We start from the raw sequence: 17,352 nt of genomic DNA on the forward strand, positions 1-17,352 counted from the left end.
CAAAAGCCTGTATAACACACACACACACACACACACACACACACACACACACACACACGGTTTATACACAATACCTAATAAGAGACTTTTTTTAAATTACAACATTTAATGACATACCTTGTAAACTTCACTAAAGCCTCCTCTCCCTAGAAGGTGCAGGAGCAGATATCGTTCATTCAGCGTTGGGTGATCTTTAAATCTTAGGATGGGACAAAAAAAAAAAAAATAAAATAAATTAAAAAAAAAAAAAAAAAAAGGCACAGAAAACAATTCCAATTACACTTATAGATCCAACTACCAATAACATTCTTGAGCATCAGCTTTGCTATGTCATGATAAATGTTTTAACAGTCAGGTCAGCAGGTACAGTGCTACTTAATGTCACTGCTATGGCTTTACTGGCCTCGTGTTCCAATGTCAAAATAGTTAATGTCAAGGAAATTGATTCACACTCACTGTGAAGTGTCTTCGTTATTTATTCTCTTCAGCTCCCGAATGTGAAGGTTGCGCACTCTCTCCAGACGCTCCAGCTCCGCCTGGATCTCAGCTTCTTCCTATAAATGATTTAAGCCCACAGACAACTTCAGAGTAGCGACTACAAGGAGAGAAGCTCCAAAAAACCCTTGTACAGAGCTGATTAGTTCAGTATAAAATTTTAACTATACTAATATTGAAGACAATGTTACATTTACTCCAGTGAGGTTTTCTAAACTGTATAAAATTGGATGAGTAACTCGTGGAATGAGTTGATACATGAAGACAAGCAAATTCTCCACAGTACTAATCGCAAGCAGTTTGCCACATTCACCATGAGACAAACCTTCTTGAGATGTCCAAGTCGCAGTTTGAAGATCTCTTCCTGTTCATGGTATTCTGCTAGTGTCAGCCTTTCCAGGATGAGTGTCAAAAAAGAAAAGCATTTGTTTTTGGCAACAGAATCGCCATGTTAACTCAGATGATTACAGTTATTTACTTACTGCACACACAATAATGTTAAACTACAATTTCTACTATAACAATAAAACTAAGACTACACTGAACTTGATACAAGCACAAGGCCTGGACTCACAGCTGAGGTAGGCTGGGTTTTAGAAAGGGATCACTTTCTGCTCCATTCACTGCCTTGGTTTTACGTTGCTTTGGCTCAGAGTTTGTGGTGGGTGCTTGGGCGTTGCTGAACGATGGAGGTTTCCTCTTGGCTAGAAGTTTTCTCTGCCTCTCAATGTCCTCCCTCTGTTGGTTTATCCACTCTTGTTGTCTGCAGATAGAAAACAGTGCTTTTTGTTCACTTAAAAATTATAGACTGCAGCACGGAAGGTAAATACTAGAAATACAGGTCATGCATGACAAAGCCAGTACTTGGTGGACTGTTAATGTGAAAGACCAGTATGCGACTGGTCAAGACGTTTTGATGCATGGCACAGTGTTGTGTTGTAGCAGAAGCTGAGCTCTCGTGTTGGCACCAGACTGGCGACTGATCAGGCTGCTTTGTATCACTTTTGCCCACTGCAGTGAGCTGGGGAAAATCAATATATCCACAGGCTACATAAATAAGCTATTTCTTCATGATGAGCTTACACGAAAACTATTTTGTCCAGTACATTTGTGCTGTTTGTCCACCTGGTGAAGACTTTCCCTTGCTGCTGTTCTGATGACAAAGGCACAGAATGCAATGCTCACGTCTCACTTCCAGTGGGTTTTCCCAGTTAGAATAAAGAATGATTAAACAATCTCAACTAAATGATCTTACTTGACAAGGTTTTGGAAGGCATAACCATCTGTCCACTGTTCTGTGAATGAGGCTCCATGTCTCACTGTAGTAAAGTGGCCTAAACGTAGTCTATCCTGCATGCTCTTCTCCCGACAGGCCTGTTTCTCTTGGTTACTCTGAAGAACGATACAAAATATAGGTTTGCATACAGTCTTGAACACACCTACTAATGCTGAGACTTAACGAGTTAAGAAAAACAAGACATTTACCTTTTCTATAAGCAACTTCTTGCTCATGGTGATGCACTTATTCAAGCATTCCTTGTACTTTTCAAGTAATTTTTGTTGCTCATCTATCTGTCTCCTGAGATCACAGTTTGCCTGTAAAGCAGAAATAAGCACTACTTCAGGAACTGCACAAGTTACATTATACTCCCAAGCCACCAAATATATATTGTGTACTGTAAAATGTTTGCTTATAAAGTTCGCAGACAACACAAATTAAGGTCTCTTTTAAATTCTGAAACACTACTATGACCAGATTTTTTACATTACTGGTCATGAGGCCTCATTAGAAAGCAACAAACAGTAAAAAGTTCTTCTTACCCTTAGCAAATCATCTATTCGCCCTTCTTTCTTCTCAAGGTCTAGATTCTTAGTGCTTTCAAGGGCAGCCAGTTTCAACACTGTAAGGTCAGTCTAGGGTGAGAAAACAACAAAACAGTTTTAAAAAAACTTGCCCAGCAATCTTAAATATATTTAAGAGTGCTTACAAAAACTGTTTAGTGACTGGACTATCAACAGTCATCTCCGTCACCTGAACCAATTTGACTGCTAGTTGCTTTGGATGCATCATGTGGTCCCCAAAAGACGGACTAGTAGGAGATGAGCTATTTTGCCTAACCTGCAAAAAAAGAGACAGCAATTCTTTTATGACAAGGGAAAGCCAAATGGTGCAGCAAAGTAGATTTTGAATACAAGTTATGTCCATACAGCAGTGCCCTGAGTGGAGTGGGAATGTGAGTTCTGCGGTGAACGAATGGGTGGGAGACCTCTAACTGGACTGGACCCATTTCCTCCCTGGAACTAAATAGTAAAGAAAGAATGAGTACCATCACTGCCTAGCATGTGTCAACAGCTGACCTGTCATACTACTGTTATTTTAGAGACAGGAAGTTGATTATGCATCAGATGTTGAACAGAGACTAATATAGCTCACATTATTCGCTCAACATTTAATTTCAATGTAGGAAATATTTGACACCAAATAAAAACCTACATCAAAATAATCACTTATTTTGGGTCCTCGCACAACTGATTTTCCTGTTAAGAGAGAGAGAGAGAGAGAAAAAAAAAGAGCGAAAAAGGGTGTTGGGATTTATTATAGCACTTCAACAGGAACAGAGCAGTAAGCATGAACTGAAATAAAACCAGTTAAACACAAAGAGACTCACCCTGGCTGCTCTCTGAGTGGATGTCAGGTTTTCTTTTTCTACCTCTAGTTGTTTCGGACTGTTTCTTCTCTGGGGTCTGAAAGAGAACATTTATTCAACAATGTTTAACTTAACAAAAGACTTTTGACTTCTATCATGACTCGCTTCTGTTGTAGCTACATCACAATACTGTTTGTGCGAGGCTGTCTGTAGTCTAAATCATGCTGACAAACAGAAGCTGCATTAGACAAAATTTTTGTTAAAACACCAAATCAAATGAGTTACCAATGTGAAAGTGCTGCTTAAAATGACCATCACTGATTTCATCCATATCAATTAGATTTTATTTTGACTTGTTTTCTTGGTAATAATCTCATCTTACTTGTCCTTGTTACTTCAGTCTAGTCAAAGCCTGTTCCAACAGCATTAGATCTATTAATTGTTGTGTAATAAAGTATATTCTAAACTAAAACTTTAAACCTGAAAAAAACAAAACAAAAAAAAAAAAGCAAAACACTAATATGATTACTCTTACAATTAATTCTTTGTTGAATTTCACTTGCAATACAACACTTAACCCAGAGGTATCACTGCGGACAACAGCGTTGAGCTATGCATGCTATTAATAGTGGTGGACGGTCAAACAGCAACAGCTATGATCAGCATAACTACTCATGTTCAGATTTGATCATATGCCTACCGAATAAGCCGGAGAACTGCCTCTTTTCATCTCTGACCCCTATGAAGTGAAAAAGCAAAGTGAGAAACCACAAGAGCAAACATGTCCAGACTCTGTTTACAAGACAGTGAGAGACCTTTTACTAGAGTAGTACTTCATTACTTCGTCACTTCAAGAAAGAGATGACAATTCTTCAAGAATGACCAGAGAAAGTATGCAAATTAAGTCGATAATTAGCAATTGTCTACTGCTGAATTTCTACCAAATCCAACCAACATCGGGCAGTCAAGGCATTTGTCAACATGTGCTGGTCTGGTAAATTATGACCACGGCAATCCAGTTTGAAGGCTTATTAAACTGTGCCAATGCAGTAATCCCACTAAAATAATTGAGGAGGCTTTTGTTGGGCTGAATGCTGTCCTACACACTAATCCATGGGGAGACTGAGGTTCACAGGTCCCAAGGCTAGGCCATGAAGTGTCATGCAGTGGAAATCTATCAAAGATTTGCTATATACAGCACTGGGATGATGGTGTTCATGATATCCGTTAGATGAACCCCTAATACCTAACCCAAAAAGAACACCAAAACTATTGATCTGCAGGAACCATCTCTCCAAAAGGCAGAAGAGATCATCCCATGTCTGTTAAAGACCCATTTCAAATTAATGAAAGAAAAAGACCTTCAGCTAAGAACTAATATGACAGACCACTGCTATTCGCTTATTGGACTACACTCCTCATCATTAAGCAAGAATATTGTGGAACAGCTCTAAAAGTACCCTATAAAAAAAAGACATCTTCAGAAAAGTCAGAGATAGTTTTTTCTGGTTCACTGTAAATAGGTTTTTGAGTTGGGCAAATGATTTAGACCTGTACCTCTGACTCCTTGTCGCTTGAAGATCCCAGGCTTCCAAAACTGTGATTTGAACATTCATTATTGGTCAAACCCTGAAAGAATATTAAAGGATAAGACTAAAAATAGTACTTTGACCAATTATTCCATTCCCACACTGACATAACTGACACAGCTAAATATTCACTCACTTTGGTTCCCCCACTTGTGCTGCCAGTGCTGCCCCCTGTGCTGCCGCTGACCCCACCCATGAAGCGTGCCTCCAGCAGCTCCTGTCTCCGGGGGTCCAGGCTGTGCAGCTCCTCCATGGTGCCTGGGAGGAATAGCAACAGACATAACAGTAAGATCATCTTAATTTAAGCCGCTGAATGCCCATTTAAGCAGATGACACAGTAGCAATGAGCTCAAGACTTGACTTATGATTAATCTAATTTACAATCTCAGGTGATAATGTTTCAGTCTAGACCAGAATACAGGCCAAAACCAAATGCACGCCTATTCCCCAATGACATTCCCAACACAGATTTCATGCTACATCTCTGTAGCACTGAAGATATGAGAAAGACTTTCATTACGTTTCCTGCTGTTACCACTACAGCTCGTAGCAGCGTAACATACAAACCTAACCAAAATAATTCAATACAACTCAAAATTCAATGCAGAATACAAATTCAGATGCAACAGGCATTTCTGTGCCACAAGCTCTATTATCATGAGAGTCCGAGAGTAATGTTTCGACTGCTAGGCCATGATTAATACAGCGCCCCTGTGGGACTGTTAACGTGAGCTCCCGGGGCTTCAGTGTTGCTACAGACTCTGAGGAGTCTGCCCACTAAACCTGTGCTTTACAGAGACAACCATTTTGAATCTACAAAGCCATTCTGGCACTATTTATCCACAAATCTAAACACACACACACACAAAAATTATTTAAGAACATACTGGAATTGTTCTTTCAATTCTGAAGTACAAATACATTTTGCAGCTGGTTTTGTGTACGACATCGATGGACTGGAACAGATTTGAATTAACAAGGATTAGTCCAAAGCATCAAATCTAGATGAACACAATCTTAATCACCTATTTAAAAAGGTACACACCCATCAACTGTGAAACAACATAAATTAGTCTTCATCCTTGAAAACTACCAGCAACAACAAGTAGGGGAATGAGAACAAGACACACAATATGGACCAGAAGAAGTATGCCATGAAATCATGTAATACATTCCAAATGTGTTTTCAGCTAATCAGGAGAGGCAACAGGAAAAGAAAAAAACAAACAAAAAAAACAAAAACAAATTCAGACCAAGTTTTACATTTCAAAGCAATATTCGGACATCTTAGAAATGGAGTGAATTCGTCATTTCTTCTAAAACAAATGAGCCCACTGATAAGTTATGCCTTACACACAGGCCCAACTCAATGTGCAACAAGAACCAACTTGACAGATGTGTTGTAACAGACAAGATACAGTCACCTTATTAAATGATACACCCTTGCAACTATTCCCCCCCCCCCCCCCCACCAACATAAAAACTAATAAAAAAACCAAACAAAAAGTATAACATGTCTCATGTCATTAATTCAAAATCACCTTTAGTTCATCAGTGTCATCCACAAATTCAGCTGCAAAAATGTGCTTATAGTTAATTAAGAATATTCAAACGCATTTAAAAGTTTACTAAAACTAATATTTTCTAATTACTAGTGTGTTATTATCAATAGAGGTGTGACGAGATCTCTTGTCACAAGCTCTCACAATATTAAAGCATGATATTTCTTGTAAAGGTAAGAGCTGTCTTGCAATATTAATAGTCCAACAAAAACGCAACTTCCTGCTATGTTTTGACACACGGGTCTGCGTTGGCCAGGGGGTGAGGGGATGCAGAGGGAGTGTTGTCGTGGTGAACATTGTGACGAGTCAATGGGAGTGGATTAATCTGTTTCCAGCCTGTGAGTTTCTGTTATGTTTTGGTTAGCCATGCTAACATAGACTATGCCTAGCTCTTAATGTAGCCTACTTGGCACCAATTCTACCACCAGTGTGTCTACATTGATTTTAAAAAGTTTAACATTCAGTACTAACAAAACTGCATGGGGTGTCATTATAGTGTGTTAACTGTGGCCCAGATTCGACAGTGAATAGCAGTGAATGCTCACGCTAACAAGGTAAACAAAAGTGTCTTCTTCCAGTGGGAATGATTATTATCGTTCCCTGTGTGTGATTGGTCAACGCAATGCCTTTGCCACATGTCGTCACCGTCTGGTGTGGTGCACTGAGGGTGAAAATAGCACTGAAGGTCACACACAACTTCAGTAAAAAGTTAGAAGTTGATGCACAGTTAAGATCTGAGAGACTCATGTGAAATCATACAAGAGAGAAGCCAGTCAGCTGAGTTTGTGGCAAAGCCTTTTACAGTGTTTGCATATTGTTGTCTTTTACTACATATGATAATTTATACTCAGAAAGTAGAACTGAACTGACATTCATTACAAAATGATTAGTTAAAACATTTCAAAATGCACCTGCTGTGTTTTGCATTTTGTGACTTTCAGTCAACACTTTTTCCAGTCATATTTCATCACTGAAGATTTCTTAAAAATAGTATTAAAATATCATATCTCGTTCTCATGAACCCAGTATCTTGTATCGTCTCATGGTGTGAGCTAAATGTACACCCCTAATTAACAACCCAACAGAACAAGCACTAGCTTATACCTGGCTCTGGCTAAACAAGCAAACTGTTAACCTACCAACCAACCATATACAATGAGACCAACCACCATGGTGATTGTTTTGACTCAGCAACATGGACATCTGTGTTGTTTAAAACATTAATGGGTCAAATCTTAGTTACAATCAGGCAACAGGTCCATCTCCTCTTCCTAAGAAAAGTACATTGGTCACATTTCCTATGATGGGTCTGGGTTTCTAATCAGATCTGCCGTCTATTTTGCTGAAGAAGTCCACTACTGCAGTCATCTGTCTTACACAACTATATTATGGATGATGCATGTGTACAATGCATGTGATTCATGCAGTGAATAAATGGCTGACATTTTCAGTGTTGCGTCATAACTTAAGCAACATAAGCACTGCAATATTTACTAGAATCCATTGTTGTAGCTGCTCATATTCATCATATTAAGATTCTATGATTGTACAAGAGGCTGTAGCTTTGAAACACTTCCTTCTGCTTTTTGGTACAATCTTGGTTTTTCTGAGATAAAGCCATAGCCACATCTCATCTTTAACCCTGAATGTTCATGTCAGTTTCACATCATTAATACAAATCTGCCATGGTCTCTCTCCCTCTGTGATTTCCCTTCATTTCCAAACAAGAAAGCTAATGCATAACTATGATCTATATTCAAGTCCCTACAGGAACAAGTGGTTGAACCTTGCATTGGCAACTTTGGCTTACAAAACAACACAAACAGTCTCACCATTTCGATATTTCCAGGTGTCATACTAATGTAGGCAGCCATCACTAATTAATCTCAATCAGTGCATATAACATTGCTAACACAAAGAAATGGGCTACCTAAAGAAAAAAAGTTCTCCTTTATTACTGTATAATATCCTGTGAAAATTAAGCTTAGTCAGGGTGGAAGCCGGTATGATTAACAGTGGCTGATTGACATCTAAATACACGTGGTGTCCATCATTAATCAGATATTTGATTGCGTAACGTTGTGGGTTAGCAAGTAGCATAGCCCAAAGCAGCGCGTATCCCCATGGGTCAGTTTTTGTTAAGGCATCTAGCGTTATATGAACATCTTTACCCTAAGTGTTAGTAATGCTAAAAGGTCAAACGAGGCGTCCTACCATCCAATACACTAGCATCTATATCATCTACAGCAAATGGCTTTCGTAAAAGAGCAAAGCCACACTTAATGTTCGATACACAGTTTACTGTCATCATGCCTCTCTAGACTCTTCTGTACTGTTAAGATGATGAACAATGTCAGGTACACATGCACAGATATAGTTAACATTGTTAGTATTGCAACCCTACTAACAACACACAAATGAGTACTAATAATGCCCAGCACACCTTGCTACAAATCCAGTGATATGTTAAGCATCACAAGAGATCGCTTGGTTTCTTCGCTTGCTTTTGCAAATAAATTCTTACATCTAGAGGTAACTTGACCAACGTTAGTGTTGCTTTCATAACAGTAGCATGCTTAAAGCAGGACGCACAGACTACAGCTGTAACCTTTCTGCTCTCGTAAAAGGTTATCGCCATTATCCATATAAGTGTCTTTAGGTCCCTGCACTGGCCTGAGCACAGAGACACGGTCCGTCTTCTGTGCTACTAGCCAGCCAAACAGGCTCAATGGACTTTGGAGCTGACGCGTTACTGTAACGTTAGCTAGCAGGTAGGCTTCGCCACCAAGATTTACTTGGCCTTTTTAATACAACTGCATTTCGCTCTGCACAAAATGTCACCAAACAAATAGGATAAACATATACACCGTAAAATGTTTCACGATACCTTCCTAGGCCTTCACCACTGCCGTGGTATGTTGCAGAAAACACCGTCCGTATCGGGGACGTGGAGAGCTGGGACCAAAGATGGCGTCCCCTCCAAACTTCCACCACTTTGGACACTCATCAAGCTACTTTTCGTGTGTAGGAACTGTGCACGGTTATTTTTTCACCCTGACTGTGAAATTAACCGACTGGCGTATCGCCGTTGGTTTTTACAGGGGTACAGCGACTGCCACTGAGTGAAAGTATCTAATTATTTTCTGGTTTAGGACACAAACCTCTTCACCCCTTGGCAGCACGTCCTCCCGGCTGCAGGACTACCTCTCCGTCTTCAAGTGGTTGCCAATGAAACGTCATGCTCCGTGTGCAAATTCTTATCGCGAGGTGATACAGTTTTTTCGATGACAACCTGAGATGTGCAGGTTATTAAATTACATTAAATACAACACATGAACTGTGCAGCAAGTTTGTACACATGCTGTAGATGTCATTTAGTCACTGGCAATCGTGATGTTCATAGCTCAAGAGAATTATTTATTTTTGTTTAAAAAAAAATAGTTCTTCAGGTCGATAATCAACAAGTTACAGAGGCCAATTTCTACAAAAAAAAAAAGAAAATGAAGTTTAGGTATTGAATAAATACGAAGACTAGGACAGACTGAGGAGGCATGTAACACTTGGTAAGTTGTAACCCTCTCTGTGAGCAGAAAGTACAATTTTTTATGAAGATTATTTTTGACTAGTTTTCATTGTATTGTAGACTTACATAGCCAAAAGCAGCAGTTTGTCTAGTTTAATTTGATGTTTCAAACCTGCATGCTAAAATGACTGTTTGGGGTGGGGATGGTTGTAAACATGCATCTTCATGTGACCATCCCCTTATCCCCTTATCCCCTGAAGGCCAGTAACCAAAATTCTAACATCTCTGATGATGAGAATCTCTGCATTGTGTGGGTCAAGGAAGTACTTTGTCAGTTGCCCAGAAGACCTGTGCCCCAGGGGCAGCTCTCTACATTTGTCAGGTCTATGACAGTGATCAAACCTTTATGTGACACATGCACATTTTGAAAGACAGACACCCTCCAGCCACACACACACACACACACACATATATATATATCCTTGTATTTGTCACTGTAGGTCTTTGCATTGACTTAAATTAAATTCCTAGACTTACCCTAACCTTTACCCCAACATGCCTAACCCTAAACCTAAAGTGTCTTTTTACCTTTTATTCAAAACTGGTCATTCTGTATTATATTATTTCAGCAAATAATGTCTTGCTGTTACACCCACCCCCAGCTAGTGTTACAATTCACCCCAGTAGTGGGGCGGGTTGTATAGTAATAACAGAACTCTTTGCTTTTGATTTTAGCTCACATAATCTGTGATTGTGTAGTCATTGTCCAAGTGCGTTTTATTTGTAGTAGAAAAATATGGGTACCATGTATTAAAGTTTGAGAGAGATAGAACAAACAGCCATGGAGTTACTGATGCTCAAACAAAAGGTGTTACAATCATCCCTGGTCTCCCCTACATCACATTTGTAGATATTATGCCAGAATTGTCAGACAAAATTATCTTAAGCATTGAGCATGAAAAGTGTGAACATATTTATGGTAATAATTTTGACTTTGTAAGTTGGTTTAAGATAATAGGCCAAAATTTTGACTTATTAGCAAAAAATATCAGACACAAATTACCTGAAGAGTTAGGGGAAAAAAAACAGTATCAGTAGTGAAAAAGATCAGAATTAGCTGCTGAGTATTATTATCTTTATTTTATCTTGTATAACTTATCAGTATTTTCTTTTCTAAATGGGCTTAGTGTGGCCTAACAACAAAAAAATAAAAAAATAGAACCATTAATTTAATTTCAATTATTATCAAAGTTTTACATTTTTAAAGCCTAATGCATCTTGAATTGTTTGTCCCTGTGAACCTGTCCTGAATAAATTCTCCCAATATTAACACGGTGCTCTACAGTGCATAAAAACCCAATGCAACAGTTATGTTTGACAATATGTTTTACAAGGTCATTTCACAGTTTTGTTGTACACCTACACAGTTTTTTTACCCAAACAAACAAACAAAAAGAGAAAAAAAAGAATGAATAATATAGAATATATAAAAAGGCATATAGGTCCAAATGAGGCTGTAGGCTACTTATTGAGGCGTTAAGATGGTGACGGTGGATATGATTTCCAGTACTTGCTTTGCATCCAAACCCGGTGCATTACAACTTTCTTTTTCCTGTTCACTTGTAGCCGTCTGTCCTCCAGATTCTGAATTTCTTCCAGTCCAGCTTTAGAAAATAAATCATGAACCTCTTCTGTAAAACATAAATAAAAACACAGTCAGCAACCAAGGCTTTAGGCACAATTTTAGAAATATCACCCCAGAAACGCTTTGACACCAAATATAAAGTCTCACAACTGTTTTAATTATTTGGCACACAGTACTATCTTAAAATATCCACCAATGCAGAATGTAAACTCCCACCAGGTTCCCATAAACCCCTACAGTGATCTCAGTGTCCTCATTGGTACCCATGGCACTGTCAGCAACTACTGCAGAAAATAAAATGGAGCAAGTGTAGTCCAAGAATACCTTTTGTGAAAAAATAAACACAGGTTCCATCTCCACGTGTGTAGAAATTCTCAGATAAGCACCGTCCTGATGGTAAAAGATTTGATTAAATAAAATAAAAATGTATTCAAGTGTCCACACATACAGAAGGGTGTACAGAATATACAACAAATAACGTGAAGTACAAAAAAAGATTATATTGAGGTAAGGGTTATTTGGAGGCTCACCCTTCTTAAACCTCAGCTGTGTGAAGTCATATCTCCCATAATCACGGAAGAGGAATGTACCTCCATGTTTCAAAAATGTCGATAGTCGGTTCACAACTCCCTGTATTCTGTCAAAGGAATGTCAATCGATCAATCAATCAGTCAATCAAAACTTTACTAGTTCCTTTCATACAGGTCAATGCAAGTCAAAGTGCTTTACAAATGACTATATTTATATGTATAAAATGGACAAAAAAAAATCACAAAATAAGATAAAAAAAAACAAGACAGAAATGGTAGTAAAATCTAAATGGACTGTATTTATATAGTGCATATTTCACAGTGTGTTACACTGGCCAAAGCACTTTACAGGAGATCATACACCATTCACACACACAACGAGAGGCTGCCGCACACTGGCGCCAGTCGAACCACCGGGAGCAATTTGGGGTTGTGTCTTGCTCGGGGATACTTAGGCATGTGGGGAGACCGGGAGTCTAACCACCAACTTGCTGGTTAGAAGACGACTGCCCTACCTCGTAAGCCACAGCCGCCTAATCAATCAGCACCTAATCAAAAGCCAGGCTAAAGACGTAGGTTTTACACTTTTGGCGGCGCAGATTAAATCATCATCATCATCATCATCAACTTTATTTATATAGCACATTTAACACAGCAACAGCTGACCAAAGTGCTTAACACAAAACACAATAATAAAACAAAATTACAATTAAACAACCACCCATCATAAAACAAAAATCCTCAACAAAACAAAGTCTCATACCGGTTCAAATGCCAAACGGTACAGATGAGTTTTCACTTTAAAAATGGACAATGAGGGGGCCTGCCTAATGTATAGGGGCAATGAATTCCACAACTTTGGAGCCCCCACAGCAAAAGCCCTGTCCCCCCTAAGTCTCAGCCTAGCCCTCAGTATCTCAAGTAGCAGCTGATCTGAGGCACCGAGAAGGACTATAGGGACGCAACAACTCTGTAAGATAAGAGGGGGCCAGACCATTTAAAGACTTATAAGCAAATAAAAGAATCTTAAAATGAATTCTAAAATACACCGGCAGCCAGTGAAGAGAAGCCAAAATGGGAGTGATATGCTCCCCTTTGCGCTCCCCAACCAGTAAACGAGCAGTCGTATTTTGAAGTCTCTGAAGACGGGCAAGGGACGTCTGACTAAGCCCAAAATAGAGCGCATTACAATAATCCAGGCGAGACGTAATAAACGCATGTATTGCGTAAATCCTTGGTTATGTACTAGAGACAAATTCCTTGTGTGGGTAACATACTTGGCCAATAAAAGTGATTATTATTATTATCAATGTCAGTGCCTTTGGTAAAACTATAGCCTAAAAATTTAAATGTGTATGCTACTATCCCCTAAATGTTTCCATTTATACTAATTACTGTGCAGTTAACGTGTTGTACTCAGTGACACAATGCAGTGTATTTGGTTTTATAGCTGGGTTTTGTAATGATATTCAGACAATGCTTGGGGAAAGTGAAGGTGGAGAGGGAGGGTTACAGGGCTTGGGAAGGGGTGCTGGCAGGTGATAAATGCCCTTCACCTACCGCTCTGGATGAATGGAGGAGAACACAAAGACTGCCAGAATAACATCCAGGCTCTGAGGAGGGAAGGGAAACGAGGCCAACTCCTCACGAATGTCATGGACAAAGGCATGACACACAGAGTCATCATAGTCTGGATGGTCCTATATGAGGAAAATAAAGTAGGTTATATCCAAAACAGTGTCAATGTCACACAAAACTAATTGCCAAAAGTTGGTTCAGATGCAAATTACTCCTACTTCTTCATCATATTGGAATTCATGCACAGTATAAATCAGGTTAAAATAGGAAAAAACTGTGATATAATGTTATCTGTGTAAGCTCAGTCATAGAAGCAAAATACAACTTATGTCACAAATCTTTTTTTTATCAAGTATTACAAGAAATGATTTAGCTACTGTCAAATATAAGTCAAGTTAAATATTGAATAGAATAATATCAACTGGACCCCAGTAAAGAAAAAAATGTTGGCAGTTCACTTGTAATGGAATATCTGACTCCCATAGTATAAGGACTGTAATTATGGCACAATTTGCACAGGATAATCTGCAGATTTCTTGTGTATTGATGAAGTTAATTTCCATAGACTAAGATGTATACTCCTACTCTCTTTTTATTAATGCTGTTTCTGCACATGATGTCCAGATTTTGCTGAGGCCTACAGGTGAATTTATCATGTCTTGACTGGAATCTATTAGCGCTGACAAGACACATCTGCTGTAATCATTCTTAAACATCTTGTCTTCATGCTCTTATTTGAGTGAAAAATGACTTGTTCGAGATCTGCAATCTACAGGTGTTCAGTTAGAGAAAATGAAATGAAACACGTCTCACTATTTCAGGATGTTAAAATATTCAGACAGATTAAGGCAAGTTTCTATAAAATGAGTTGTTTAAGCTAACCCTAGCTCTTCCAGTTGAATTCACATTTAAACCTTTGGAAAAATATAATCTACTAATAACCACCTTCTTATTTCAGTTTCTTTACACACTAACTGATTCAACTGCTGAGTGGAGCTTTGAGTTTTGCAGTATTTTATATACACTACAAGCAATATTAGAAATGTTTACCTTGACCAGCTGAATGGCACGAGGGGAGAAGTCACAACAATACAGAAATGCATCTGTTTCCCTGTGAAATGAAACGGCCAATTTAACTAAACTAACTTAAACAAAAAAGTCATTTTATCTCTAGAGCAATATTCAACAAACTGGCTGACAACACGTACAACATTTCAAACTAATTTTTTTATAAGAAGATAAAGTGGAATATTAACTGTGCTGTATATAAATATCTTAAAATATGTACTCACTTTATGGAATTAACAATGGGAAATACACTGTTACCAACCCCACATCCAACCTGTGAAAAGAAAATATATTTTGTTGATAATTACGCCTAATGAAACATGGTAAACAAAGCTGTCAGTGTAGTTATTTAACACTTTTAGTACAGCAACGTACAGGCTCCTTCTTTTAACCTCACAAATGAGTAATTGTCTATAAACAACAGTCTATATTAAACCAATAACAATTAATATATGTGAGCATTTTTTAAAACCTCCAAGATCCTGAAAGATGCATGTTGTCCAGGGAAAGTACAAGTCTGTATGGCTTCGTCATTATTTTCTCGAGCTGTTCCTTCACAGTTGTCTGTATTTCTGTGAGGATGAGTGGCACCATTGTGTTGATGGTGCTGCGTCTCTGTGTCCCTTCTGGATCCACTACGTGGCAGGATTTCTGCCTGCTTATCACCTCGACACTTGTTGGTGACTTGACTTTTTGCACTTGAAGGAAGCAGTTCTGGAAATTCTAAAAACAGCCACTCGCGATCTTTGAAGAACTTATTCTGGTGCATCTCATAAAACTTGTCCCAGTACTGGAAAGCTTCTGTGTCAAATTTAACTGTGAGGAGAAAATTTGTGAAGACTTTTACCAATTATTGCATGTAACCCCAATCAGACTTAAATTGAAAGTTTTTTTAGGAATACATTCTTACCTTGTTCCTTTAAAGGAATATGTACACAGAAATTTTCTTCTGCCTTCTGCCGTGCATTCTCTTTGTACTCTTCTGTCCACTGTACATGATCCCTAAAATATAAAGCATTGCTTCCTTACCACACATTTCAGTGTGTCTGAAAATATGTTTCATGTATTAAATCAAAGAGCATCGAAAACATGAAGAGATAAATCCACAGTGTTTTAAAGTTTCTGAAAAGGCTCTTGACTGTAAACTTTAATTTTTACTCTGAAATCCAGAGCATACAGTATACAGATGGGTGACATATTAAAGAAATACAAGTACATCACTAACCACATGTTGTGCTTAAAGATGTCATCAGGATCGGTGAGAAACCGTGATCCCAGTGGAGCTGAAGGTCTTCCTCCGGTGCTCTTCAGTCTTGTGGGCAATCTGCTGAAAACTTTAGCCCATGTGGCTACAGAGAGGCACCGCAGTGTATACATTTAATCTGAAAAAATGCAAAAGGAGTTTAATACTTTTGGATAATCACCTTTACCGGCCAAGTATGTTACACACAAGGAATTTTTTCCAGTACAGAACCGAGGCAGCTATCTGCAGCGCCAACTCAACTGATGGCTCTAACCCTCCTTTCACAAAGCTTTTGAAATGTTTAAAGCTAAACAACTCTTCTATTGATACTGGGCTGCCAAATTTGTATTTTTTATTTTCAATGTCAATTTTTAGTTTAATAAAAATAAAGTCAAGTAAAAAAAAAAAAAAAGATAAAAAAATTAGACTATAATCAAAGAAGACTACTACACAGAAAGAAATATAATTTGGCATGCTCATTTAAAAATCTAAGAGCAACGTTTATGTTTTTATAATTTTATTTTGTATTTAATTCTACACTGACCTAAGGAGTTTTTACTTTAAAAAAAGAAGTTCAAAAGTCTTGATTTGTTCATGTATATCCAAAGCCAAAACATTGAAATAGCCTTGTTTTTGGCAAGATTAATACAATGTTTTATTTAAGACAAAGCACCATGTATCGGATTCTTTTGTGAATTAGAGAAAATGCATTGATGAAATGACGTAAAAATAAAGCATATGTGGTTGTTAGTATCCTAAGATTACTGTATGAACTGGGCACCAGTGTTTTAGGACATTTGAATCAATCAATGAGAAAGGCATAACAAAAATTACAAAGTTATATTAGAATTAATCATGAAACATCCCACATTTAAATATGGTCGCTGTTCACTAAATAGCATGTTTTATAAATGTAGACATAGGTCGATATACTGTACATCTATGCCCCCCCATGCTCACCAATCATGCGAAGAGGGCGCTACCTCTCAGGGAGGATGCCGTGCGCCTAATTCCATAGTAGAAGAAGACGCTTTACGACTATAGAAATGGTGCGGGAGCGTTTACTACCATTAGCTGCTAACTAACGCCGCTTAAGCCAAAGTTCTATATTATTGTACACTAAAGTATAACAGCCGATTGCTTCTCACCTCTGAACATCACCTCGGCTCAACCAGGTCATATTTTGGCGGGCTATAAACGTGTTTTGAATAAAGTTGAGGACATATGGAAGCTCTCTAACTCAGTAATGCTAACCTTAGCTTAGCTGTTAATTTTAGCTAACTGTAGCACTAGAAACAGGACAGCAGCCTCCGAAACATGCACTATGTGAACAATAATAACGTTATTGGACTATAAATCCAAAGCGTCCTTACCTGGTCACTACGGTGGTGTGTTACCTCGGCTTATCGTCTATTGACATGCTACCAGACGATCCTCTTACAGAAACAAGTGCCACCCCCTGATGGCGCCG

The 17,352-nt window shown here is 38.4% G+C and overlaps 2 protein-coding genes across 3 annotated transcripts in view; both read right to left on the reverse strand.

Moving 5' to 3' along the window:
- The window catches only part of tlk1a (tousled-like kinase 1a), a 14,435-nt gene extending 4,740 nt beyond the window's left edge, over positions 1-9,695 (reverse strand). Inside the window, exons 1-15 of one of the 2 annotated variants that reach the window (XM_020596449.1) lie at positions 9,456-9,695; positions 4,869-4,990; positions 4,701-4,772; positions 3,844-3,882; positions 3,165-3,240; positions 2,990-3,033; positions 2,704-2,796; positions 2,528-2,614; positions 2,317-2,409; positions 1,981-2,091; positions 1,751-1,887; positions 1,070-1,258; positions 821-887; positions 457-554; positions 118-199 (exon numbers count right to left, since the gene is read on the reverse strand). In XM_020596449.1, the coding sequence (XP_020452105.1) occupies positions 118-199; positions 457-554; positions 821-887; positions 1,070-1,258; positions 1,751-1,887; positions 1,981-2,091; positions 2,317-2,409; positions 2,528-2,614; positions 2,704-2,796; positions 2,990-3,033; positions 3,165-3,240; positions 3,844-3,882; positions 4,701-4,772; positions 4,869-4,985 (1,305 nt within the window). In that variant the 5' untranslated portion in view covers positions 4,986-4,990; positions 9,456-9,695. Of the gene's footprint in view, positions 1-117; positions 200-456; positions 555-820; positions 888-1,069; positions 1,259-1,750; positions 1,888-1,980; positions 2,092-2,316; positions 2,410-2,527; positions 2,615-2,703; positions 2,797-2,989; positions 3,034-3,164; positions 3,241-3,843; positions 3,883-4,700; positions 4,773-4,868; positions 4,991-9,181; positions 9,271-9,455 lie in introns of those variants that run through there. The other variant, XM_020596448.1, reaches the window with a different exon arrangement.
- A 1,297-nt stretch (positions 9,696-10,992) lies between these two features.
- Positions 10,993-17,346, reverse strand: mettl8 (methyltransferase 8, methylcytidine). Its single transcript, XM_020596365.1, has 10 exons — positions 17,255-17,346; positions 15,864-16,020; positions 15,549-15,640; positions 15,111-15,454; positions 14,863-14,912; positions 14,621-14,681; positions 13,553-13,692; positions 11,993-12,099; positions 11,787-11,852; positions 10,993-11,508 (listed from the first exon to the last, which is right to left on the reverse strand). Exons 2-10 carry the CDS (start codon positions 16,013-16,015, stop codon positions 11,354-11,356), a joined length of 1,167 nt encoding a protein of 388 aa, XP_020452021.1. The 5' UTR covers positions 16,016-16,020; positions 17,255-17,346; the 3' UTR covers positions 10,993-11,353.
- Positions 17,347-17,352: the final 6 nt, after the last annotated feature.

Source organism: Monopterus albus, unplaced genomic scaffold, assembly GCF_001952655.1.
Source record: "Monopterus albus unplaced genomic scaffold, M_albus_1.0 scaffold30.1, whole genome shotgun sequence".
Classification (NCBI taxonomy): domain Eukaryota; kingdom Metazoa; phylum Chordata; class Actinopteri; order Synbranchiformes; family Synbranchidae; genus Monopterus; species Monopterus albus.

Bases quoted from the DNA above. Each gene is read 5' to 3' on its own strand.
- mettl8 (XM_020596365.1), bottom strand. From the start codon at position 16,015: ATGTATACACTGCGGTGCCTCTCTGTAGCCACATGGGCTAAAGTTTTC. The intron at 15,455-15,548 runs GTAAGAATGTAT...TTCTCCTCACAG, and splicing joins TATTCCTTTAAAGGAACAAG to TTAAATTTGACACAGAAGCT. The intron at 11,509-11,786 runs GTATTCTTGGAC...TATGTTTTACAG, and splicing joins TGTTTATTTTTTCACAAAAG to AAGAGGTTCATGATTTATTT.